The sequence below is a fragment of the Camponotus vicinus genome, unplaced genomic scaffold (genome assembly GCF_025532165.1).
Source record: "Camponotus vicinus isolate PSW18456_S1 unplaced genomic scaffold, iyCamVici1.0 SCAF_5, whole genome shotgun sequence".
NCBI lineage: Eukaryota > Metazoa > Arthropoda > Insecta > Hymenoptera > Formicidae > Camponotus > Camponotus vicinus.
In genome coordinates this window covers 11,001,486-11,029,184 of record NW_028141977.1, presented here as the reverse complement: position 1 = coordinate 11,029,184, position 27,699 = coordinate 11,001,486, and the positions used below count along the sequence as shown (strand labels likewise).

Here is a 27,699-nt window from a genome sequence, read left to right as displayed (position 1 = left end):
TAAGAGTAATAACTAGATTTTATTTTGCCAAGCATACAATAATAAAAATTAATTTGATTATATTCCAAACTTGTACATTCTTTTTTTGCATAATTACGTATCTATTCCTTATTTAGAAAGATCTAATTAAGATCTAATTTTTTGATAACAATCACGAATCCACACAAAGAATGGATCGTTACTGCAATTTGTATTCTTAAGCATTTGCATTCTAACGATTACATTATTACGACACACGTGTTGATATTGCAGTCACATTAGTAATCATAATTTACACAAGTTCAGAGATTCTCAAGTATTAATATTTTACTCAATTTAATATATTCAATGAACGAATATTATTCTTTTGCTATTAAGTGCAAAGATAGATTCTTAATAGAATCATTTTTTTAATATTCTTTAATTTCTTTAATATAAGTCAGTAGATATATATCACTAAATAGTAACAAACATATAATAATGATGTAATTGCTTGAGAATCCTTGATCTAGGATCTTAGGTGCTGTATCGTAGAACAATCATAAAAGTATATACAACTTGCAATACATGGAATGAACGTAAAATCATAGTAAATAAATCGCTTACGCGCAGTGAATTAATAGCATAATCATGAAAAATTTCAGTTTTGAAAGCTTGTGTCTCGAAAGGATATTTCTTTGTTTAATAAAGAAATTGGTTGGCTAAGAAAAATTTTAAATCATACATGGCGCAATATACATTGGCTCAAATTGACTACTTAGCAAATATTACTTCTATTGGATATTTAAGATTTTCATAATGTTGCAAGGATCACACGAATGCAACAAAATGTAAATTTTAGATATGGCACTGTGCATTTAATATGACTATAATTTATATCTTTTTCTAAGCATTTTTATTATGTGTGTGTGTGTATATATATATATATATATATATATATGTACACACATAATAAAATAATATGTATAAAAAGAACAAACAAAATGAAAATGATACTTTGCGCCATTTTTGTTTCAAGTATAAAGATTTTCAACACAAATTATGAATGTGAAACAAAATGTAATATCCAATATATCAAAATAGAAAAATGTACTCTGTTAAGAATTATATATTGTGTACGTTACATTGTAATAATTCGATAAATAATTTTTCTTTTGTAGAAAAACAAATATTATATTTTTTGTTACATTTTTTTCTTTTCTTTTGCTATAATATTTATTTAAGAAAACCCTTAACTACAGATATTATGTATATAAATCCGATACACACAAAATTTATAAGTATATAGAAAATTACAATATTATATTGACACATCAGGAAAGCATCTATATACTGGCTCTATTCATATTTTAAACAAAAATTTAATTCCCAAGACTCCAAATTTAGAAATATGTTTGATCAGTGTTTTCCTTTACAATTCTTATCAGATACTTAATTATCTTGTTATCTTATTATATTCACAACTCGCAAACCTTAAGTTAAACAATCTTTTATTAACTTTACAATCGTAGAAATAAATAATCATATCACTACGTATACAATATTTACAAGTTAATGTCGATCATCGCAATAGCAGATACAATTCGATAATAATATCGAAAATTTACTCACAAAAGAAAAAGAAAGCAAATCCAAATAAAGTATAGTAAGGAGAAAAGATATCTGATGGATCTGATGCAACAACTTCTAATTACACGCAAATTATAAGATTTATTATTTGTACAATTACTTAGCTGCAACCTCCAAAATGCATTCATTTTCTTTCGAAGTAGTATATATAGTAATTGAGAGGTAATTCGGTAATTCGACTATAGACCATTAGTCATATGATTTATATTACAATTTTATTTTTTTATCTTTTCATAAAATAACACCTAATAATGATATATACTATTTCTCGATGTGTTTTAACGTTACTTTTTCAGTGTAATTTACAAGTAACTCTTAAAAGTGTCCAAATTTATAATGATATTTTTATATTTTATCCTCGATCATGTCGAGATATCCTTAAAGCTTATTTAATGCAAGACTGTATGCAATAGTTTTCAAATCAATAAAAAATTATAATAAACATAGACTCCATTAAATTAATTTTATCTATTAAACCAATAAATCATCAAACGCGTCAAATCTTAGAGATTATATCTCCTAAATATATTCATAATGTAGAATCTGCTATTAATTAATACATATTTTAGCTATTTTTATGATAATGTTTTCATATCGATAGAAAATTATATATTTTTTTAAATTAATTTTTTTATTTTACAAATAAATAAATGAGTTAACATTATTTTTTTTAACACAAAAAGAAAAAAGCATAAAATACAAAATTCTTCTCAATATCTATGTTTTATTGATAGAAAATTCTACGAGAAAATGCAATTTAGAATGTAATGCAGAATAGTAATTTAATGTAATGCAAAACATAATTTAAACTAAATAATTGCGTGTCTTTTTTAAGTGTTTTACGTAATATTTTTGTTCTATATTCACCTTTATATCTTCTAACATACATCTTCTAATATAGACCTAACCCTGTGTTCAAAATCGCGGTATGCTTCATGTATGGCAGAATAAAGAAAGAATTGTTTACATCGCTATATATAATCATATTCTCCTGAAATCTTTGTTATTCTATTTTTATTCAAATAGCTTCTCTGTCGCGTGAAAACTGTTATTAAAAGTAGAACAGAACTAAACGTTGTTTTTTTACAATATCATAAGAATGACATCTTATCTCACGATATCAAGTTTATTTGAAAACTGATAACTTATTTGCACTCAAGAACCAGCGAAGATTTATTGTCTTAATTTACATTATTGAAGAATGTAACTTATTTTCATTTCAGCACATGAACAGCATACTTAAACCGCAACGAGTTACATAAATAAAATAACGAATTAATATTTCAAAATTTTGTTGGCGGAAAAATCCAAAGAAATTTTGCAACCCGCGTAATTGGTTTCTTGAGAGTTCGCCGGTTTCTATAAAATCAAGCAAAGTGATGGAAGTTTCCACGAAGTTGATGACGACGAGGCGAGGACGAGACGGTATCTGCTCTTAATGCCAATTGTCGCGATGACGATCAACGAACAGACAATGGCGAATCAGACTTGCCCGCCCACGTCTGCCTGATATCGCAGCGAAAGATATTCGGCCGCCTCTGTCATGCGGGCGAGACTGCGATGAAGGCCACGCAGATGACGTTTAAAGTCCTGGGCGGCGATGCTCGCCAGATCGGCACATTCCTCGCCCTCCAGCCCGCTATCGATCTCGATGCCTACCTCAGAGTCTGAGTCCGAGGTGGAAGTAATCGAGGATGCGCTCTGCACGCTCTGCATCGAGGTGGTACTGGGGCAACGCACGTGGCCCAGTCTGGCGCCGGTTACAACCGGATAATGATGCATTTCGGATGGGCTACCGACTGGATAACTCTTGATCAGCTGATCGTCCGCCTCGGTGCCTCGCGTAGGCTCCTGCGACCACAGTAGCTCGATCTTCATCTGATTGATGATGTTGTAAAGGCGGTATAGATCAGTGTTGGCCAGAGTGTCCTGTACCGTGTAGCCTCGCTTGCCCTTCAATTTGCAAATCATATCGCCTGCGTCACCCACCGATAAATCCAGCAGACGACTAGGCACCAAGATAGTGTCCTCCATTTCGCTCACGGTACGCACGAATTTTTCCATGCTGTTCAAGATGCTGGCATTGCTGAATTCCGGCTCGTCGTGCCGGGCGATCCTCCGCAGGTTTCTGTAATAAAAATTATTGAGCGTATTTTAATACGATGCATTTGGGATACATGATATCTTATCTAATCATATGTGTGTAAAAAATTGCACTTTAATCCTCTGTATAGTAGATTAATTAACAAAAAGACATATATTAATTGCGATTTATGTGAGAGGAAAAATTATTATCAAAACGCCATTTTAAAAATGCGTTTACCAGCAGTGACATTTTATTAAGATTTTCTAGTATTTAGAAATAGACGATATAAGAAATAAAAGTTTATTATTGAATTTTTAATTATTGAATTAATTTCATTAAGATGCAAATATATCTTAGAACAACAGACTCGATTCGAAACTAAAACGTTAGTAAACGTAGTAATAGTTTACTATTTTCACAAGTCATGATTCATTTTAATCAGACTCGTGATGAGTTGTTTATAATCGAAAGGTCGACTCTGTGATGGGATTCTTCCACAAAGTTGTGATACTTTAATTATCGTAAACATTGAGCCTCATTGAGATTAATAATGTATACATTCCTTCAAAGTAATTAGATTGATCTTTGCTCAGTTATAGTCAAAAAATATATTACAAGAGATTACTCGAATACATCATCATCTTGCTTCAGCGGAAAATCGAAGATTACTAAATGATTGATTTGTATGCACTTCACAATCGTGGCGTAATGAACGAATATGATGCAATATCATTAAAGAACGTAGTGTCACAGAAGGATGTGATACTTTAAGAGAAACCCAATCTTCGTCGATTTGTAACTTCGTAATAAGCTATCGCTGGAAAATACTAATACTCCTTTCATCAATAATTAATATCGATTTAATATTTATGGTATTCTAAATTAATTCATTCGACTACATTTTAAATTCACTATATAATTTATTAAATAGATACATATAGATGTGTGGCCCTTATCTCAAAATTAAATATTGATATTACATATGTTTCATTTTTTTAGATATAAATTATATAAATTAAAAATTTGACATTTTAAGAATATTACAAAGATAAATAAATAATTTATTTTTCAGTTGATAAACATATTCAAAAAGAATCACGTTTAAGGAGAACATATGACGTCAATATGACGTCAAATTGATGTTATTTTAACTATTGTATTCTCCTTAGAAAATGTTGCATATAATTACATTATTGATATATAATATGACATATTGATAAATTGAAGAAATTAAATGCAAATTTAATGAATCGATATTTCTAGTCATACAATCATATTGATATTCGATTATTGTAATGAAAAAAGTCATCTACATATCTGTTTTAAATTTTCATTCTGTCATGTAAATAAATGCATAAAGTTAAATAATAAGGTTTACATAATCATATATAACGTGATTATAAAGCTAGTAATGAATAATAATAATTTTATATAAATGAGCAATTGTTGATTCTGTCATCCACACACATGCACACAGATTTTTAAATAAATTATAAAATCTCTTTCCAATTATGAAAATTATTTTACAAAGAAATCGTTACATTTTTAGTGAATTTATTGATATTATTATAAAGCAGTAATATATTATCTGTGTTATCACTATAATCTGATGATAAAAAAAATTAAAAATCAACGAATTTTTCCGCTTCATTAGCCCATATTTCATGTATATGTGATTGATCAAATGGTTTTCTTAATTAAATAAACACGATTAAACTTATCTCGCCAGCGTAAACGGCGGCTTTATATTGTAAATTGGTGAGCACTGGAATTCGCAATAAAGTCCAAGTCGACGCATGAATAATTCAAGTATGCGTGCGCACTCTCAGCCGAATTAATCAAATCACTTTGTTATATTAATCGCCATACCTGCATATAATAAGTACGTGCACGAAATAAAAATTTACTATAAATCCATCGATAGGGCCAAAAAAACCTATGTAAAGATTTTAACGAGCGAAATATTATAAACTGACGATCGGCACTACCTTCTCACTTTCAGCAACAAACGACAAAATGCAAAACGTAATTCTATTACGTTTTGCAAGTGCATTTTGTATTGTCGTCACTCATCTCTTTCCGCTCGAATTGCAAATTATTTTCTTACACCGCGAGCGTAAGGATAAATTATATAGTACATTATTTGAATATTCTCTGGTGTTAAATAATGCAATATATCATTATGCATAATGTTTTATTTATAAACGTAACGCGGTGATAGTTCTTTTATCCCCCTCCACGACACTCGGCTCGTATGTATGCGCCTTTAACAGTGTTTGAGCGAAGAAGAGCTTATCGGAGAAAATAACGGGCGTTCTATAGCGTTAAATCGATCCTCGACTGATTAAGGACGCGCGCCCAACGAAATTAAGCGAGGTGACGCGCTAAAAATAATCACCGTAGTGTTCTACTTATGTAACTATAGGCCTATTCTGTCCCACTTGTGTATGCAAGACCCAGTCCAGCAATACCTTTATCCGAAATCGACAATCTTTCTCTCTTCTTGTTAACGGAGAAATCAGAACACGATGTTGTCTCTGACTCTCGAAACTCAGCATCGATAAATACTTTCAACGGATGCAATTCTTGATATTTCAGAAAAATTTATTTTACAATGCCGTATATTTATTTTACAATACCGTTATTTTGCAATACCATATATTGACAGAGTCGATGGTTCTCATCATTCACAAACAAACACAAGAATCATTCCGATCTATTATATCGAGATCTCAATTAACTGAGATTATAATATTAAATAAATTATGTTAAATTAAATAAATTATATAATTTATTAAATAAATAAATTAAATTAATTAAATAAATTAATTAAATAAATTATGAAAAGCTTTGAAAAGTTTTTCTCGATATCCTAAATATAAATTACCAAATATTAATATTGCTTATTAGTAATATAATTTATTTAATATTATAATCTCGGTTGAGGTCTCATTACAATAAACGAGAATGATTTTTACTTGTGAATGACGAAAATTATTGACTATTTGTCAATATTGTAGAGTCATTGTCAGTATTGTTGACTCATTGTAAAGTAATGTAAAATAGATTTCTCTAATTACTTTTTTTTATCCCTTTCTAAAATAAAATGTCTTATCTCTCCGTGTATTGATAATTAGGCGTGTAATGCATTTCTCAAGAAAAATTTTTCCTATATATAACAAAATCATAGATAAGATAGGCGTGCTTATTACTGTGAAATACATAATTTACTTGAATTTTAAAAAAGAGAATAAATTTTATCAATTATTTTCAAAATGCAACAATAACAACACAAAATTACAAAAAATAAAGTTAATTTAATTTTTAATTTCAATCTCTTGTGAAGCAAGTTGGAATAGATCTTTTTTTCTCATGTTAATTCAAAAAGTGTATTATTTACTTTATTATAATTTGTGTAAGGATTTATTATTCTGAGCAAAGGATAAATATTTCTAATCAATTATGATTTTATCAATTAAATTATCTTTAAATTATATTTTTTTTCTATGAAATAAAGACCTTTGAATCATCTTCTTTGAATATAGAGAAAGTTTAAAATTTTCGCAAATGCGAATTATCAATAATAATTGCGTATAAACCAACTACAGTTTAGTTTGATTTCAAAACATTGCGCGAAATGAAAGACTGTTTCAACATAAGAACCATTTTACCTAAAGTCTCGATTACACATGGAGTCCGAGGAACACGCGAAGAAGTCTGTGCCACTTTTTCGAGAGGATTCTACTCGAGATACCGTTTCGAGGTACCTGTTCCTTTTTACGCGGCGCCTCTTCTTTAGAAAAACGAAAGAGGAACATGCTCGAAGTAAGCCATCGCCCAAGGCATCGAAGACGCTAAATTCCGCGACTGAAATCGTAAAGGCTCTAACCGCAGCCTCGGGGAGTCTCGAGGTATGTCGTGCTTCTCGTCAATTCCCCCCCCAAGATCCTGGCACATGTTACAAGAGATGGAAGAAATTTCCATATTTCTAATCGCTCGTCTTAACCCTTTCACTCCTGATTTTGTATTTTTGGAAATTTATAATTCTATGGGTTAGGTATTGAGGAAAAAGGTTCAACAAGTACAAGACGAACAAAATTTATTTAATTATATCACCGGGACATATATGTCCCTACAGGAGTGAAAGGGTTAATCGAAATAATCGCCTTTACGAAACGCCTATCACAACTCCGTGCAACGTCACACATCTTGGCCCTATCCTCTCATCATGCGTATTTATGAGGAAATTATTACGGAACAAAGTCGCATGGTTTCGTAACGAGGATTGCATAACTAATAAACACGGGGTCGGGATGACGACGAAGCGGAAGAAACACACGGGGAATGTTGAAGCAACGCCGTAAATAATCATTACGCGATGATAATGAGCTATTCGATGGCTCTTATATACGAGTACATACCGCTTAGAATGCAACATCCTGTGTCGGCGCGATATCTCTCTGTGAACCGATGAATATCTCGTATTTTGGAGCCACCAAGTCGCAATATATCAGCCTATTTTATTCTCCGACAAGTCCGAACACCGAACTGGCTTGATCGACGTCGACAGAAAGACAAAACTTGGCGGACGTCTGTTAAAAAGGTAAAGACCGGTCGATGGTCGCTGATGAATATTCGCGCGCATTTGCCATGCAAAGCTCTTTTACGCTCTGACCTCGCGATGGGAACGCGTATTATATGATAATGGTGGGACCGATCGCCTCCTCCATTATTGTGGTATCTTGCTGATTCTCCCTCTCATCGCTACCTTTGATCGATTATCGAAAGTAACGTAGGAAGCGATCCTATCCACATTTTTCATTTCGCGAGTTTCTTTTCGAACAAAGATAAAAACTGCTGCTCAGGTCGAGTCTGACATTAATTGACAGATGTATAGTCTTTGTAACAAACAAGTTATCATCGTCATCGATCTTTTTTACAAGTAACTAAAAAAACAATTGTTTACCGGTTACATTTCGATTATTCTAATGTTTAGTAACAATGATGTGGAAATCTAGTGTGATATATTAAAGAGAGAAAGAGAGAGAGAGAAATGTATATTAATATATTAAATGGTGAAAATGAGGGAAGAAAAAAATGAAAAGTAAAAATCAAGTGGGTTACGTCAAACATAAAGAATATGACGTTTCCCACGAAAGTACACATCCTATTTCCTGATAATTTTCTTGTCGTTTTAAGAATACACATAACGTGTACGTCGTTGTTTTTACCGCGAATACCGACATATTTGCAATTTGACGTTAACTTGCTAATGACAATGATAGAAAAAAATGTTAAGTGGAATTATTCCAGAGACTTCGGACTTGACGATTCATATCAACATAATATTGATATTCAATGAAGTGCAAACAATTTAGTGACGAGATTATTCGCTAGTACATTGAAAATCTACGATGAAAGTCTAAACCGTAAAACCGAATGTGTACCTAGGCACACAATCGTCGTTTGCTCAATTCTGTATTCGTGTAAAAAAGCTTCAATGACATTCGACAACGTCCTTTCCTACGGCATATTTTCGAAATATTTGTAGAAAAAATTCTACTTTACGAGAGAAGAATTTTTCTACACTTAAGGCTTACGGTTAAATCACGTCTTTTCCGTACGTGTACAAAATCTCGAAATTCTAAGAGACCTTTTTGCATATGCGTTCTTTAAATAAACGTGAGTCGATAAAAGATGCGATATGATTATTCTTTTATAAGTCATAATCCGCTTTCTGCTTTATTATTGGCACCGGTAAACTTTCTAAGACTAAGATTGACGTACGTAACATACTACGCACCTCTATCATTTGCCACTTTCGTTCTATCGCGGTGCACATGAAGGAAATACTCGCGTAGGAAATGCAACCCTTTACATCACAATTGAAGGATACCAAGAAAAAAAAAAGAGGCGTTGAATTTCTTTGGCGAAATGCGATTTCACTTTATGTGCGCTGATCGAATATTTTCAGTGTTAAATATTAGATTAAATTAATCTTTTAATATTAATTCAAAATATAAAACTAATTGACTTTTAATGTGCTAATATCGTGAAATTATTAATTATAATTTTGAGCAATTCTTGTGATAAATTCTGTTGTCTAAAATGAATTTTATGAGATAAATCATTGATCAAAAAAATGTGTCCTTTTATTGGTATTTGAATATTCTTATATAAATATATGAATTATATATAAATTATATGAATATTCTTATATGAATATTCTTATTCCTATAATTCTCTGTATATATTATATATATTATATAATATATACTATATATTTTTTTAATTTATGTTTAAAAAATTTTGAGATATTTATTTCAGGATTCAATTCATATATTCTTATATAAATATTCTTATTCCTAAAATTCTCTGTATATATTATATGTATCATATATATTATGTATTTTTTTGAATTTGTGTTTAAAAAATTTTGAGATATTTTCAGAATTCACGGTTTTTTTGCTTATGAAAAATTCACGACTCGATGTGTAAAAAAGTTTAATATTTTTATCTCTGTTTTATTTTTATTCAGCGATATGTAGTTGTTATGTATTAAATAAATAATAATAATAATCGCAAACACAATGTTACGTGCAAGCGCAGTTTTTTAAGCGATATCGTTGACAGATGATATCTAGAATTCGTACGTTTAAAATCACGTATGAATGCATCGAAAAAAAAGAATTATATTTACTTGAAATCACACGTAACAACCGAATATACAGGATACTGTGGCAATTATCTCATTTAATATCTGTTGTGCAATGTGTAATGTGTTGTTGATAACACATGTACTGTGCAAATTATTTCGTGCAAAAATGTATCAATATTGTTCATAAAAAGAAAATGTATCTTTGCGATTACAATGCATATCTACGTAATTGTATTCGCATCCGTTTATATTCTTTTTAAAAAATTTACATATCGAAAATTTATTTAAATATATTTCTCGGAATTCGATTTAGAAAAAAGTGCAAAATTTATTTAAATGTATTTCTTGAAATTATATCTAAAAAAGCATCATCAAAAACATCAGTTTATATAAAAATTGAAAAAATTAAAATTAATTATATTTTTCACATATATAAATTATACACAGAATATTGAATATAATTATAATACATATTTTATTCAAGATTTGTCATAGCAATAGATATCGGTGTGATTTCCGTGAGTTTTTGCAAGAATCTGATGACCGTCTTACCGGAAAATTACGCGAGAGCAACAAAAATACGGAAATATCGTCGCTCGCTTTCGCTAGTTCAGAAAGTGAGATTTTCTCTGATGTGCATTTCATTGAAGGGATTAAACTTGATGGCAATAGCCTGTCGCGGGTGATTCGATTGAGATAGATACAGAACATATTCGAATATTTCAAATTTTTCGTAAATATTTCAAGTTTTCCGCCAATTAGCATATCTATCCGTGTTTCACCTATTCAAAATTTACGATGACTGAAATAATTAAGATGATAAATGTACGTTTTTGCATACATGTACTAATACACGATATACGTACGTTTTTGCTTTTAAGCAAAAGAATATTTTCAATAAGAAAAAAAATATATTATGCATGTATATGATATATTTATATAATATAAATCATCTATATTTTATCTTACTGAGGAAATTAAATTTGCAATTAAATACAACAAATTAAATGTTTTTATGCAAGATTTAAAATAAACTCTCTTATTCACTTTCCTTGTTTTATAATTATTCAAAGTGCGTATGCCGATTATTTCATTGGTAAACTATGTTAAATCTGTTTTCAAATAACATGAGATGACTGAGATGACTCAGTTTTAATAACTTTCAAATTTTGATTCTGATTTCCTGATAATATGTAATTTAACTAGGCTTAATATATATTTTATCTTTTTTATAACTTATATATATATACAGGGTTGGGAAGTAACGCGTTACTTGTAACGCCGTTACCGTTATAGTTACTTTTTTTTGGTAACGGACTGATAACGGCGTTACATTTTTTTTTCTGTAACTGTAACGATAACGTAGTTACATTTTTTTAGTAACGATAATGATTTTAACAGTTACTTTTACCGTTACTTTTCATATTTTGAAAATACTTATGACATCGTATTTCTGTCATATTCAATTTTTAGTCATCGACCGACATTCATATAAAATTCGATAATACTTCGGATGAAATTTATAGCTCTGAGAGGTGTCTGTGAAGCTGGCACGACAATTTACGAATTTCAAAAAAATACTAAGAGTTCTGATAGCACTTTTCATAGTTCTACAGTTCCTGATAAAAATTAAAAAGAGTTCCGCATTCCTTATACTAAAAAATCGAAATCGAAAAAATGTGCTAACTTCGCGAATCTAGCACGACACTCTTCCCTCTAAAATACCAAAACGCGGTGAATATTATTATTTTTAGTAAGAGTTTCCGATAGTTCTGCTATAGTTCGGCCTATATATGCAATTTCAGATCGATATTCCAAAAATTAATAATTTTTGATGAATTTTTAATGTTATTGCCAGCACGACACTTAGTGAAAATGTGTCGTGCTGATGATTTTCCCTCGTTTTAACGGCAGTTCTGGACAGTTCTATAAGAGTTCTATCCTTTAGAAACATTTTTGCGCAGAGTTCCGACCGTTTATCATTTTATAAATAATTATTTAATTATTTATTAATTTTCAGGAACTGTAGAACTATGAAAAGTGCTATCAGAACTCTTAGTATTTTTTTTAAATTCGTAGATTGTCGTGCCGGTTTCACAGACACCTCTGAGAGCGATTAATGACATCATTGGTCAATCACAGTTATTCCATTCTTCTGAGGAATGGATGTGATTGGCCAGCTTTTAAGTTTGACGTAATATCGGACGAGAGCGCATAAAAAGAATGTAAATTTAGCTGTATTTATCAATTTAATGGAAATTAAAATTTTTTATTTACATGTGAAGTTACATGTTAAGTGCTTTAAAATCTATATCTCTTTAAATTTTTTACAGTTTTGTAAATTTAAAATAAAAAATTTGTTTTTTATTAATATTTTAATCAAAAATATTACCAAAGTAAATTTTTATTTAATTCTATCTTGTTTTAACATTAAAAGGGAAAAGTAACGAATCGTTACTTTTGAAGTAACGGTAACGGTAACTAGTTACTTTTAAAAAGAAGTAACTAATAACGGTAACGAGTTACTTTTTTTACTCGGTAACGAGTAACGGTAACGAGTTACTTTTAAAAAGTAACTTTCCCATCCCTGTATATATATATATATTTTTTTTTCTTAAGAATAAAAGTCCACTATTGTATTACTATATCTAGAAGAAATTAATGTTTTGTTTGTCCGCAAGAATAAATGTCAAATGAAGAAATTTGAGAGAATATAAACAATATACTTATTTATAATGTCTCACAAGGGGAGGGCGCGACCTTCGGAACATCGATTTGAAAAAAATTTTAACTGTGTATAGTACTCGACTAAAGAAGTATTTGAGGAAAGCGAGAGGACGCAACGCTTAGTCGTTTTTAAAAAAAACCAACTTAAAAATATGCCGTATCTTGTATACCGGTGAATTTAGATCGATCATCGAGTAAGCGGCGTTAAAGCCCCAGACTACTACGCTGCTGGTCACAGGTTCGATCCTGGCCTGTGGTAGTTTCTTTTTTCATTTTTTCTTAACGCGAAACCTGCAATATTTTTATAAAATAAAGTTAATTTAATAAATAATTTAATTTTTTTGTTTTTATTTTGCATTACGAAAGGCAATTTAATTTATTTACGATACGTCGTTAATTTATATTCAATTTCATAAAACCTTACAATTTTATATATTCTACTCGATATTAACCAAAAAAATAAATTAAATAATTACGCCACTTATTAAATAATTATAATTTAATACGAAAAATATTTTTCGCAATTTTACATTAAATTATAATTATATTTAAACGAATTTTTATTCACGAAAATTATACGACTTCGTTTTTCATTTCCGCAAGTCACAAGAAATTTATCGCGTTTTATTTCATTTCACATTATGACAGCTTTCTCTTTGTCATCAATTATAGATATAATCCAGCTAAAAAAAAAGTACAAAAGCATGATCGAATATTTCTTGTGTCTTTATCCGCGAAAGGCAATGATCAATTTTTAAACAAACATTATTTATTTCCTTAAGAAAGATTTTTGATGAAAATAAAAAAAATGTGATATATTTTTATCAATCTTAAAAAAAGAATGGGTTTTTTAAATTTAAACATTTCTTAAATTTAATTCCGAACTTTAATTTTTTTCAAGTTTTCAAATCTCATACACTTTACACTTTTTTCTACTATATCCAACTTTGGAATTGCAAGAGCAGTAATATTAAGACAATGCACACAAATTGATTAGCACAAAGGAAGAGATGTACAATAAAATGTGACGCATTGCGTAGACCATGTAAATTCTCACGCATAGAATAAAGAGATAAAACACCATGCAAAACGTGTTATGCTTTGAATAAGTAAGTATTTCGAGGCATTTTATGCACACTTTGTATATATGCGTTAAGAAGAGAGAAAATGCTCAAGAACTACATTGAATATCGAATTACATTGCATATAAAAGCGCCCGTATATATATTTAGATATAAATATTCAATATATGCGTACGAAAATGTTATATATATATACTGAATATTGATGAGATATAATAAACATATCAACATTTTACACAAAAATTAATAACTACTAATTAATAATTATTTTAATTTTATATATAAATCAAAATTTACATTTATCAATTCAGATTATATATATTATTATCTTGATAAGAGATTAATCTATGCAATTAATATAAGATTTATTAATATGTTATATTAAGATTAATAATATACATGCATGTATATTATAAAACCGTCTGTTTTATCATTCAAATAATTTATTATCTTCGCACAGTTCAAAAAGACATATAAAAATCTCATCGTGATTAATCATACATCGAATTTTATAACAAAAATTTAAATAAATTTATATAATAAATATTGCCAAATTGTGTAATTATCAGTCTGCGTAAAACGCATTGATACATTCGTTGCATTATCATTCGGCATTTATCTTCGAGTGACATTCTCTATATTTTTAACACAGAATTCATACTGCGTCAGAATACGGCGCAGTAAATAAAATTCATAAATAAATATGTATACGAATAAAAAAATATGAAATTCATTGATCTGCATAATGATATGCTTATGTAAACCGATGTATGGTCTCTCTAATTCAATTTATCTCTTCCTTTTAATATGATTTTTAAGACACGCAAAAAATATCGCAAAAGCGTTTTTTCTATTTCATACAACTCGACAATTATACAAACATAAAAGACTTGTAAATACATTTATCTGGCTATAAACAAGTACTTTTGCTTGCCGTAGTTATCACAATTGTGACGTTCCCAATATTAAATGCAAAGTAAAAAATTCATTTAAGATTTAAATTTTGCTAAAAGTTTAAACAATTTATATACGTAACTCTAAAGAGTCTTGACACTATAAATATTTATGAGATATTTCTTCTTTTTTTCTACGAGACATTTCGAGATTGTATTGATTTTTTAATTAGTAATAAATGAAATTTTAATTAGTAATGAATCGATGAAACGCGATTCTTTGATTTTTTCTATTCTTTTCTATTTTTTTCTACAACATTATGTCGTAAAATTCGTAAACATATTTCTGTTAATAGCTATTCAATACATAATTGTTGATTTTATATACGGCTCTCATTTTACACTTTTCTGTAATATAATTAAATATAAACGGTGCCTCTAAGAAATTAAAGTTTTTAACAAATGATTAAAAATAAACACATGGATAGATTTTTATAAAATTATATTTCGTGTAACGTTAAAAAAGAATAGAAAATCATTTTCAATATAAATACAATGCTCTTCGAAACGAGCAATCACGAGTAAATCTCACGCGTTGTTCATTATCGTTCTAATGCAAGTGCGAAATTATCGTAATACAATCTTAATCTCTAATATAAAAATATATTATAATATTACAATAAAAAATTACTATTACATTAAAAATATGTATAAATATCATAACAAAAAATTATAATGAAAAAAATAACGAATATTAATTGCCGAGTTATGTTTTTTCGAATTAATTTTTGATGAAAAAATTTTATATTTATTAAAGATCGATGAAAATTTATAGATGATTTCAGTATAAAATATATGTGCAAAATCTATCATTAATAATAAATAATATAACTAAATATCGTATAAATGAATAATCGATTGGTATACTAGAAATGAGATCTTTTCATAAAATCATCATCACTACAATTCACGTTTATTATTTAATTGGTGCAATGATGTTATATAATAGATATTTTGGACAAAAAGCCATAATTTTTCTTTGCTTGAATCGTTATTTTGTTAAGATTTTTAATTTCTAATAAAATTATATTGTAAATACTGTAAAACAGCTTAATATAAATGTATATTTATATTAAGCTGTTTTACAGTATTTACAATATAATTTTATTAGAAATTAAAAATCTTAACAAAATAACGATTCAAGCAAAGAAAAATTATGGCTTTTTGTCCAAAATATCTATTATATAACATCATTGCACCAATTAAATAATAAACGTGAATTGTAGTGATGATGATTTTATGAAAAGATCTCATTTCTAGTATCTCATTTCGCGTATTTTTAGCACAGATTGAGATGAAAATACGGCACGATGCGTGAATCAAGATACAGACACTCGAATATATTATTTATGATTTTATTTTAAGAGTTTATCATCTCGAAAATTCGCACAATGAATGTTAATCGCTTCTAATTATAAGTATATATTCGCACGAATAATCGTATGAAAATATCCTAGAAAAGTTCGCGTGCGATCGAGAGTCCGATGGTTAAGATGGCACGTAATTTTTCGTGACGAACAATGCGTTTAATGCATATCATTCACATCGAAACTAGAAAGGAGAAATCGTGCAAACGATTAAAGGGAGGCTATAACATACAATTGTGCGAACAACAATCCGGATAAGTATAGACTAATAATGATTTTCCAGAAGGTCAAGCATTACGTGTCTCGTTGTCATTTCTGATTCTGAAATTTCTTTATTTGTATCTTGATATGGAAGAAAAATTTTTCACGATGGATCTCACAAAACTTGTGATATGATTTGGTTTAGTTTCGTCCGGAAACACCGATGTTATATTTGATGCGTACAGAGAAAAAAAAATAAATGTCAATTCAAAACTTATATATTTAAACTAACGCGTTCATTGTTTCGTATATACGCAACAATTTATATTCTTCTTAGAAGAATTTAATAATTTTAAATTTTAACAATATTATAGTCTTATTTTAATATTGTAATTGTCATCTCAAGAATATATAATTATTTAATTCTATTTTAAGAAAATTATAATCTTTGATTTAAAAATATTATTTTCTATCTAACATTGTTTCTTTTCCATTCAAGAAAATTAAATCTTAAATCATAAGAATATATTTTTCTTGATTGAACTATATAAAAATGGCTTCATTCAAGTAAGCAATTATTCAAGCAATTATATTTTTCTTAAATTAACAATATAATCTCATTTCAAGATTTCCATGTTAAAACTAAATATATTTTCAAAACAAGAATGTCCTTTTTTCTGTGTATTATTCTCCTTTTAGCAATTCGATGCCAAGATTATTCATTTTATACGCGGACTTTTATTATTAAAATTGTGCGTATCTCCATGAATACAGATTCGGAAGCTTTCAAATGAGCAATATCGCTCATTTAACTACGTTCGAAATCATTCAGATATTCAAAACAAGATGTATTTATTTTACAAAAAAGTTTATTGAAGTTTTTTATAAGATAAGATCATTTCACATATAAATTACTTCACAAATTTTAACTACATGTTTATAATTTTATGCACGTACACGGTCAGCAACCTTGAATTCCAATGCCAAAAATGGCACCACAGTGAACAGGTATGGTAATGACATTAGCGACACTATCGGCACTTCCAAACATATAACATGTGAGTTGGATTATGTAATGTTATATAGCGAAATCAACTGCTAAAACGTTTTTCACGAAGTCAATTTTTATGCAAAAAATTATGCTCGCATAAAAGCTACGTGAACCTGGCATCCGACTTTTAAAAAATTAATTATTATCAAAGTTATTATTGCAAAAATTACATTTATGCGATAAATGTAATTTTTGCAATAATATTTGCAATAATATTTGCATGCATATTTCGAAAGAATATGCTTTGAAGTGGGAGGGATTGGCGTAGGAAACTCCATGAAACATATCATTTAACAGCAATTCTTAAACGATTATTCTTTATCTCGACGATTATTATAATAATACAAAAACACATATAGTGCATAAATATGAATAATTTTACTTGATATGCAAGTGTTTTTCTTTCTCATAAGTAACATAGCAAAGCGCAAGTTCGTAGCAGATAATGAAAAAAAAATTGTCTGGAAAAAATTATACTGGAAATTATAAATAAACATATATAACTATATAACTCCATCTTGACTGTTATTATTAAGTTTTGCACCGTTATATATCATTTTAATATGTCATTCAGCATACATTAATAAATATTTAATAAAATACATATAATAATGTATCTGTCTCGAGAATCTTATACTTTGACAGTGCGGAAAATTTCAAATGATGTAAAAAACAAGTCTTGTTTGTTCTTTTAATTATCATAAGTTTGCATAAAAAACTTATATAATTTTTACTATTGTAATATAATTTCTTTCTCACCGATATTTTATTTAACAATGTTATATAATTGTTATATGTTATAAATTATAAATTGTTACAATGTGTACATATAAATTGTTAAATTGTGTACAATATTATAAATTGTTATGTTAAATCTTTAATCATTAGATCGATTCTCGTACATATTTTACTGACAAAATAAAACAGTATCTTTTTATATAAAGAATGATTTGAATTTTATATAAAGAATTTTATATAAAGAATGATTTTTATATAAAAAATGATTTGAAAAATGTATTATAAATGTACAAAGAAAGAAAGGATTGTCTGTTTCAAAATATAATCTAGATGATAGAATAAATTATTTCCATAGACATCTCGTTTTCGAGAAAATCGCGAATAGAATATTAATAATAATAATAATATTAATATCTCTATTCGCTTTAAGTTTTGATTTAAAATAAAGTTAATAAATTTCTTCAAGTCTTGTGTAATATTATCTTGTATAATAATTTGTTATTGAATTCGTTTCAGTAGACTATCAACGCTTGTATAAGGAAATTTACTCCCTTTAAAAATATGATTTAAAATAACTGTTATATGCAAAATATCGAAATTATTTTTTTCTAATAAAATTATATCTTTTATATCATGTTATATTTTTTCATTTCACTTCTTAAGGAATAAATTTAAAAAAAAAAAAAAAACAGTTTCAGAAATATCCTGATTTTTGCGTATATTTATAATTCAGCGAGAAAAAGAGAAAGATTCTAATCTATGTGTATCTTGCATAATTACACGCTTCGCTGGCAAAAGTTCCAGACAAACTGTCGTGCTTTTATCAGGACAACGAACTTGTCATCGGAATAACCTTTTGACATCCATGATAAATCGCCACTTGAAGACAATTAGTCGCGACTCCAATTTTTTTTTATTACAGAGACATGCTACGCTCACGTGATAGGCACGCATTGATCAGCTCATAAGTAGTTTTCAATCAAAGATGATATCAGTCACGCTATGATCAATGGGCGATCAAGTGTTCAATTTTTCTCAAAATTTGGACTTTGAGAATATAAGATTAATTCTTTCCAATATAAGAATTTATGAATGAACTTAATTAATGCCAGAAAATACATGGAAATATGATTTCGGTAACTTTTCCCTCAAGAAGCGCAGTCTTACTACCCTAGAATGTCGATTTTTACGAAATTTTCGTCTTTCTCTTTTAAGATTTAAAAAAAACTGTGACGTGATGGAGCAATTCTGACGTCAGATTCGAATTCAGCGGGCCAAAATACATAAGACTAGCCTAGTCAGATCGCCAGCACAGGGTACTTTTTTTTTTGTGGGCCTGTGTTATCATTAATCCCCACGAACGATCATTGACCTTTACGAGCGAGTCATATTTCATATTTTCGATAAACTACATATTTCTAGCATTTCGCAAATGATGTAGAACGTATCGCAATAGTTACGAAATAACTAAATAGTTGCAATCGCGCGTTAAAGTTAAATCATATGTGTTGTATCGTATAAACTTGTTTTATTTTTCTTTCGCAATTCAATAGATATGATTTTCATGGAAAAAGTACTACTTTCTATTAAGAAAAAAATTTCTTTTGTACGATAAGGAACCTATAAGAAAAGTATAATCTATTTTCATCCAAGTCTTAATAAATATTTATATAATTACGAGATATTAGGGATTTATTGTCCAAATATAAAATTAGACAAATGCAAATATAAAAGTGAAATACACTAAGTTTCAAAAAAAGCGGTACACTTGAAATTTGGAAAAAAATCACCAAATTTCAAATGACGATAACTTTGTAAATAATAAAGATAGAAAGGTCTATAAAAAATGAAAATAAAGCTTGAAATCTCTACTTTAAAACTAGGTTCTCCGAAATGTTGCGAGATAACATTTTTAAAAATGACGGATGACAAAACCAGAACATGCAAAATTGAAAAATAATTGTTTGAGTTTGCCATGACACATGGCGAGAATCAAATGTTGCAGGTCAATGGGGTCAAAAGCATATGATAGTACAGATTCCTCTTTAAAATGCTTTTTTGTTCATCTCGATACGATAATTTTTCGCCGAGTTATACGCATTTGGAGTAAAAAGCCGCTTTTTTCTTCAAATGCGTATAACTCGTTGAAAAATCATCGTATCGAGATGAACAAAAAAGCATTTTAAAGAGGAATCTCTGTACTATCATATGCTTTTGACCCCATTGACCTGCGACATTTGATTCTCGCCATGTGTCATGGCAAACTCAAACAATTATTTTTCAATTTTGCATGTTCTCGTTTCGTCATGCGTCATTTTAAAAAATCTTATCTCGCAACATTTCGGAGAACCTAGTTTTAAAGTAGAGATTTCAAGCTTTATTTTCATTTTTTATAGACCTTTCTATCTTTATTATTTACAAAGTTATCGTCATTTGAAATTTGGTGATTTTTTTCCAAATTTCAAGTGTACCGCTTTTTTTGGAACTGAGTGTATAAGACTTGACAAATTATATTTGTATGATTTCTTGCGAATATTTTATCAAATTATGTACACATATGAACACACGGTCTCTTATCTATTCGTCCTATGACTAAATGATCTTTTAATTACAAATAAATGAGAATGTTAATTTCAATTTAATATAGCCTTAATTTTTAAATCCTTTCCTTGATAAAACAAAAAGTGTTCAAGTTTTATATAAGTCACAGCAGTAATTTTTACTACTTAAAGAGAAATAAAATATTATATAAAATATTATTATGTGAATAAAATAGCGGCAGTGCAGAAAGTACTGATGCAATTTCACAATTTTATGATCTATATTTTTCAGGATATTAAAAATAATTTATAAGCGATATTAAAAATTCAGGATATTAAAAATTATTTATAAAAAAAACAAATCTTATAGAGAATAAGACACAAAATAACAGCGAATTTTATTTCCTACAATACATTACACACGAAAAAGGAGGATGCAAATTTTTCTTCGACAGTCTATGTTTATTGTAAACAAAGCAATTGTAAACAAAAGATTCGATTACAATAAACTCAGTCATGTCAGTTATAAAAATATGCGAGGAAGATAAAAATACTTTTTTGTTGTTATAATGCAGACATTATTTGTTTTTTTAAACCTTTTGAAAAAAAATTCAAAATTAATTTTAGGAAGAATCCTTTTAAAAAATCACGAGAAGCTATATAGAACAAAAACTAATCGTAAGAATTGAATGCTATTTTCTCTTGAGACAATTTTTGGGAATTATCTTATCAAACGTGACTTCTTAAAATTATGTAATAAACGTATATTCGAAATTATATTACGTTTTCCTTTTGGTTGCTATATCCACATATTTGATAAAATTTCTTTTTAATGTATTGAAATTATGATAAAAAAGTAATAAAATTTTTACCAAGGTCTTTTGACATCATTGAAATTGAACGACGAGCGTTACGTAGGTGTTATGACAAATGCACAAGCGACATTCCAAGCGGAGGAATTATGGTATTACAACATCGGTATTTCAAGTTCGTTGAAACAAATGCGATGGTTTGATCTTTCCGAAGCTGACTGCCAAAACGCAAAAATATCACATAAATATTTTTGCTTATTATTAATAGATAGATTAACGAACGATATTTTTTGTTATTATTTTTTGCGAGTAAATAAAAATGACATCTTCCATGTATATATCTTTTAATGTTATTACGTCTTTCTATCAATTTATGTTAAGTCTGAAGACGTAGATATCTGAATTAAAAAAGAAAAGAATCTTTGGAAGATATATTTTATCCATTGTATCATAAGAAAAAAATGTTATTTTTCGTAAAATACATATGATATAAAATTTATGAAACGATTTCTAGAATATATTGGAATAATGTTATGTTGAAAATGTAAACGATATTAAACATGAGTAGAAATATGATTTATATTAATTCTATCGAAAAGAAGTATCTACCCGATAAGTATTTGATTAATGATTTTTTTCTGTAGACTTCTAAGACATATATTTTACATATTCTAGAATCTATTCTATTATAGTTTAGATATTTCTAGTGAAATTTCGAAACAATAGATTTGTATATAGATTCAGTTATGAAGATAAAATATTTTAATTCGTATTTCAATTTTAAAGAAAGTCATATATAGAATCTTATTTCGCAATTATTCTGTATAACATGGAATAAAAGAAACAAGAGGTTCTTAATTACTTCAAGCATTCGAAATTACGTGTATTTTGGGCTTCGACACGTGCGATACAATTAAGAAAAAGCAGAAATTTTAATGCTAATTATATTATGTTATTAATGTAATCAGATCTGATTGGTGAATACAATTTGCCGGTTATTCGACTTGGATTCATCCGAATGGATTCAACGGTATTTATGGTTATAATATTACAAGAATATTTCGTAGTAGCTAAGTCGTGGCAATGGTGTCACGGGTAAAGTCACAGACGTTGTAACGCTAGACTTTCTACAGACGATGGCCAAGACCGAAAGGCGGGACGTGCTTTGCATAAAATTGCGCCGCGAATCTTTCCAAATTCATTTCTCCGAGTGCTAATTTGCGCATCGAGGCGCATACGATTGCTTCTTTCGTTAAGGAGGAACTGAATCGGTTATGTCAAGAGTTAATAAACCTAACGTATTGTGAGATTTATGAATTTAATATTGCGCAAAATCGACTTTTAGACTTTTCAAATATAAAATTAATAATTGATTTGTACAGGTTAAAACAAAGCCTTTATCTTGCAGATAATATAATTTAATTTCAAAATGTAAATATTAAATTTTTAATTTAAATTGAATTTAAATTAAAAAATTTAAATAATTTTTAATTTATATAAATTAATTAATTTATATTGATTAATTAATTTTTTTAGTGACTACTATGATTTTAATTGTATGATACAAAAACTCATGAAAATAAAAATTTTAATTCTGAGTCTTTAATTTTAATTCAAATCTTTATTGTAATTCATCAAATCTTTCATCAAGTCTTTAATTTTAATTCAATCTTTAATTTTAATTCAAATCTTTATTGTAACTTACACAAATGAATTATTAATTTTATATTTTAAAAGACTAAAAATAATTTGCATAATGTCAAATTTATGAATATTGAAATGTATTAAATTAATTAACTTTCGACGTAACTATCCAGTTCCTTTTAAACAATTGCAATTGAAGCCGTTAAATCATTTTAAATAGTAAAGCTATGAAATACACATACATAAGCATATGAGTTTTAATATTTTCGCCTATAACATTTTTATTCAACACTGTTTTATTATTTCTTGCTTTAATTATTTTACTCACTCTTTTATAACAAATATTTTTAAATGCTAAAATGTGATACTTTTAATTAATAAATACGATGTCCAAGAATTATAGATATCAAATTGTTAACAAATAAAAATCTGCTCAAATTAATTGAATTATTGGAAAATAACGCGGTAGGAAATAAAATAAAATAAATGATATCGAAATATTAATGTAATATGTATCAATATATATCATTAATCTAATTAATAAAAGATCTTTTGATCTGAATCATAACGTATCTCTCATCAGATTGTAGTATTTCATAGCATGTAAATCAAAGTCGCGAATTCTGCGATCGTATAAAATCGATTAGATTTGAAGAAAATCGATAAGAGATCTTAATAAGGTAAATGGCTATAACTTTGTCAGCGGATATAATTTCGTCAGGCCTTCTTAAAATTAAATAAATTAAGCAATCTCGCGTATATCGACTATATTCGTATTGAAACGATGAAGTGTTCAAATCGTTTCAAATCGGGAAATATAGTCGATATACGCGAGATTGCTTAATTTATTTAATTTTAAGAAGGCCTGACGAAATTATATTTTTAAATGTTAAAATGTGATACTTTTAATTAATAAATACGATGTCCAAAAATTATAGATATCAAATTGTTAACAAATAAGAATCTGCTGACGAAGTTATAGCCATTTACCTTATATTATAATCGCATCGCTTGTTTTTATACACATGTTTGCATAAATATGCTTTGCATGGGATAAAAATCTAAATTGGTAATTCTGCATCATTGACGCAGTTTATTATTTTTTTAAAAAAAACAGGCTTTTAGGAAAATAACTAGTATTCACTACAAATATAATTTACTTTTAAGAGATAAGTATAAAGATATTGATTTTTAACAGGAAAAATATATATATATGGTGACTCATCTTTATATGTGCAGATAATACGGTCACGCTATGTTACATGAAACCACTTATACTTGAAGCTCGATCTGGTTTTATATTGCCTTCTTCGAAATAAATCTGTGGAGTGTATTTATTTCGTTTGTATACACATTTGGTATACATCTCTCATTAACATAATGTATATATAATGTTAAATCACGAAAAAGTGACGAAATTTCATTAGGTATATTTCTGACACGAGTCATGGATATTTATACACATTCAACCCGGAAAAACCTAAACCGGAATTTGAAGAAGGGATTAATGAGCCGAGTGTGTAATAACAAAGTCACATAAGTATATATTTAATGTTTCTTGGCGTGCGTATTCACGCAAATTACAACGCATATACTTATCATTGCACTTTGCAATCTATATGACTTGTACAAATTGCTAAGTTAATTATCGCAAAAAGAGATCGTGAACATGAATAAATATATGCTTGCCCTCCGAGAAGCTTTCGTTAAAGAAAATATCTTAATATTTTTTCATTAAATTTTCGCTTTTTTTCAAAGAAAATATCTTAATATTTTTTCATTAAATTTTCGCTTCTTTTTAAAGAAAATATCTTAATATGTTTTCATTAAATTTTCGCTTCTTTTTCAAGAAAATATCTTAATATTTTTTCATTAAATTTTCGCTTCCTTTTAAAGAAAATATCTTAATATTTTTTCATTAAATTTTCGCTTCTTTTAAAGAAAATTATCTTAATATTTTTTCGTCAATTTTTCGTCTTCCTGAATTTCGATCGTAACAAAAATTCCGCCGGTCATGAGAAAAAAAAAGGCGCGCGAAACAAATGATATACCTGGAGAAATATTGCGTAAAACATGTGTAACAAGGCAAATTTTTCTCTCAACATAAAGAAAGCGCAATGTAATTTTCACGAGTAACAGCATATTTGTTTTAAGATAAAGCACCTCTCATGATTAAGAGTCGCGTTCGATTATCGAATGATAAAGCCACTTTTCACATATAGATTTTCACGCAAAAAAGTCTCATTAAATTCACGCGGCCAGGATTATGTTGCAACGATCAAATGCGATTTCATTAGCTCGCTCGTCCATATTGCTCAAAAATTGACCAATCATTCGCGCGAGCAACCGTTTCTACGAAGGAACAAGAACTTACGTTAGAAGCTTTTGTACGTAATATTTGCATTATTCTAAATAAATAGGCTGCAATATTTTCACGGAATGTAATTTGCCGGATGCTCGTCACGTGAAATGATGAAACATTAGAAGTGAAATATGTCGTACATCGAAGTCGTGTATCGAAGTAATGAATTCTAGAAAAATCTCATACCTGGCAGGATCGACATTCGACATATCCCCGTAATTCATCCTGTTGTCTTGACGGTTGACGGGCTTGCGAGTGCACGCGCACCTAGTTACGCTCTCACCGAGGGAAGAAAGGAAACGTTGGCGAGAGAGAGACGGCGGATCGCGAGTCCAAGAGAGAGGAGACGACGACGATTCCTCGTTCGGCTCGCTGCTTTTATACCTTCGCGCGAGGGACGCGTGTTGTTAAATGCGAGATTAACCAACGACGCGCTTTGTCGTACGATGCGTTACGACGAAACTAAAAAGACGAGCGAGTTAAGAAGAGCGGGGAAGCGCAGCATGTTTCTACGGAGCATCGCGGAGCGGAAACTGACAAGGCTCGCGTATCTCTCTCTCTCTCTCTCTCTTCCCCTCTCACCTTTTGCTTCCTTGTCGCTCGCGACAGATGATCCGACGAACTCCAACCGTCGCGATCACGGATTCTTATCGCGCCACGTGTATTGACGGGTTAATAAGCGCGCGGGTGGGATGGGCGAGATACCGGGATGCACAGAGATTGCACTACACGAACACCGGCCGAGATGGATCACGCAGCCAAGCAGTGACAATGGCACGAGAGCGGCGCCGCGCCGCTCCGCGCTGACAGCTGGCCGCTTCCCCCACCACGCGCCCGAGTCGGACCACAATCCGCGAACGCGATTGGCTGGCGCGGACCACGCGAGCACCTCGTCTCCTCTCTGTCGTCATCGACGCGGTCCTCATCCTCTTGCTCTTCTTCCTATTCCGCGTGTATAGCCTGATCCGTCACGTACGGTCACACCATCGTAAAATAGATCTCCTCACTGGACCGGCGAGACGATATATGTGTAATTGATGTATTAAGAGACACGATAGTGGCTCGCCTGGCGAGTCAAGCGAGGTGTATATAGGTCTCGTATGGGTTTTACGAATGATATCTCTGAAAAGAGATATCGATGTATGATTTTCTTATCTCTACGTTCTGTACTTTAACCCATTCAGACCCTATGTACATAATTATGCAAAAACTTTAAAATCATGTGAAATAGTTATTTTTTAGAATTAGATTCCCTGCGATCTCTCGGTGGACTAAATAATAATAAAAAAAAAATAAATAATAAAATAATAATAATAATAATAATATATAATTTTTTACATTACCAGAAAAAATTCAGGTCTGAATGGGTTAATAACGGAAATTTTAATACATACGAATCTTTACATAAAATATATCTTTTCGTGGAAATGCACGATATTAAAAACATTTTTTAGTAATTTAAAAGAAATAGACCTTCATGATATCGAGTTATACGATTTGAAATAAAAAACATTTATACACGGTCAATTAAGTATATATCTCTCGATTAAAACTTTAATGATGGACTTTACAGAAAAAAGAATTCAATGACTTTTTATGTCTGTAAAGTCTATCATTAAAGTTTTAATCAAGAGATATATATTCAATTGACCGTGTATAAATGTTTTTTTATTTCAAATCGTATAACTCGATATCATAAAAAGGTCTATTTCTTTTAAATTACTAAAAAATGTTTTTAATATCGTGCATTTCCACGAAAAGATATATTTTATGTAAAGATTCGTATGTATTAAAATTTCTGTTATTAAAGAAACTCGTACAGATTATTATAAAATTCTTATCTGAATATATATATGATTATGATGATATT

At 29.1% G+C, this 27,699-nt stretch overlaps 2 protein-coding genes across 3 annotated transcripts in view; one reads left to right on the top strand and one right to left on the bottom strand.

Moving 5' to 3' along the window:
• On the bottom strand, positions 1–26,639 carry LOC145972565 (uncharacterized). 2 transcript variants are annotated; one of them, XM_083101307.1, is made up of 2 exons: positions 26,016–26,639; positions 1–3,736 (listed from the first exon to the last, which is right to left on the bottom strand). In XM_083101307.1, exons 1-2 carry the CDS (start codon positions 26,051–26,053, stop codon positions 3,091–3,093), a joined length of 684 nt encoding a protein of 227 aa, XP_082957433.1. In that variant the 5' UTR covers positions 26,054–26,639; the 3' UTR covers positions 1–3,090. The 2 variants fall into 2 exon arrangements, with proteins under 2 accessions (XP_082957433.1, XP_082957434.1); XM_083101308.1 differs by lacking the exon at positions 26,016–26,639 and adding an exon at positions 8,116–8,270.
• The window catches only part of LOC145972564 (SKA complex subunit 1-like), a 33,650-nt gene continuing 14,131 nt past the window's right edge, over positions 8,181–27,699 (top strand). The window contains exon 1 of the mRNA XM_083101306.1: positions 8,181–8,297. The gene's annotated coding sequence lies outside the window, so the exon portion shown is untranslated. The remainder of the gene's footprint in view (positions 8,298–27,699) is intronic.

Bases quoted from the DNA above. Each gene is read 5' to 3' on its own strand.
- LOC145972565 (XM_083101307.1), bottom strand. From the start codon at position 26,053: ATGAATTACGGGGATATGTCGAATGTCGATCCTGCCAG. The intron at 3,737-26,015 runs GTATGAGATTTT...TTTTTATTACAG, and splicing joins TCGAATGTCGATCCTGCCAG to AAACCTGCGGAGGATCGCCC.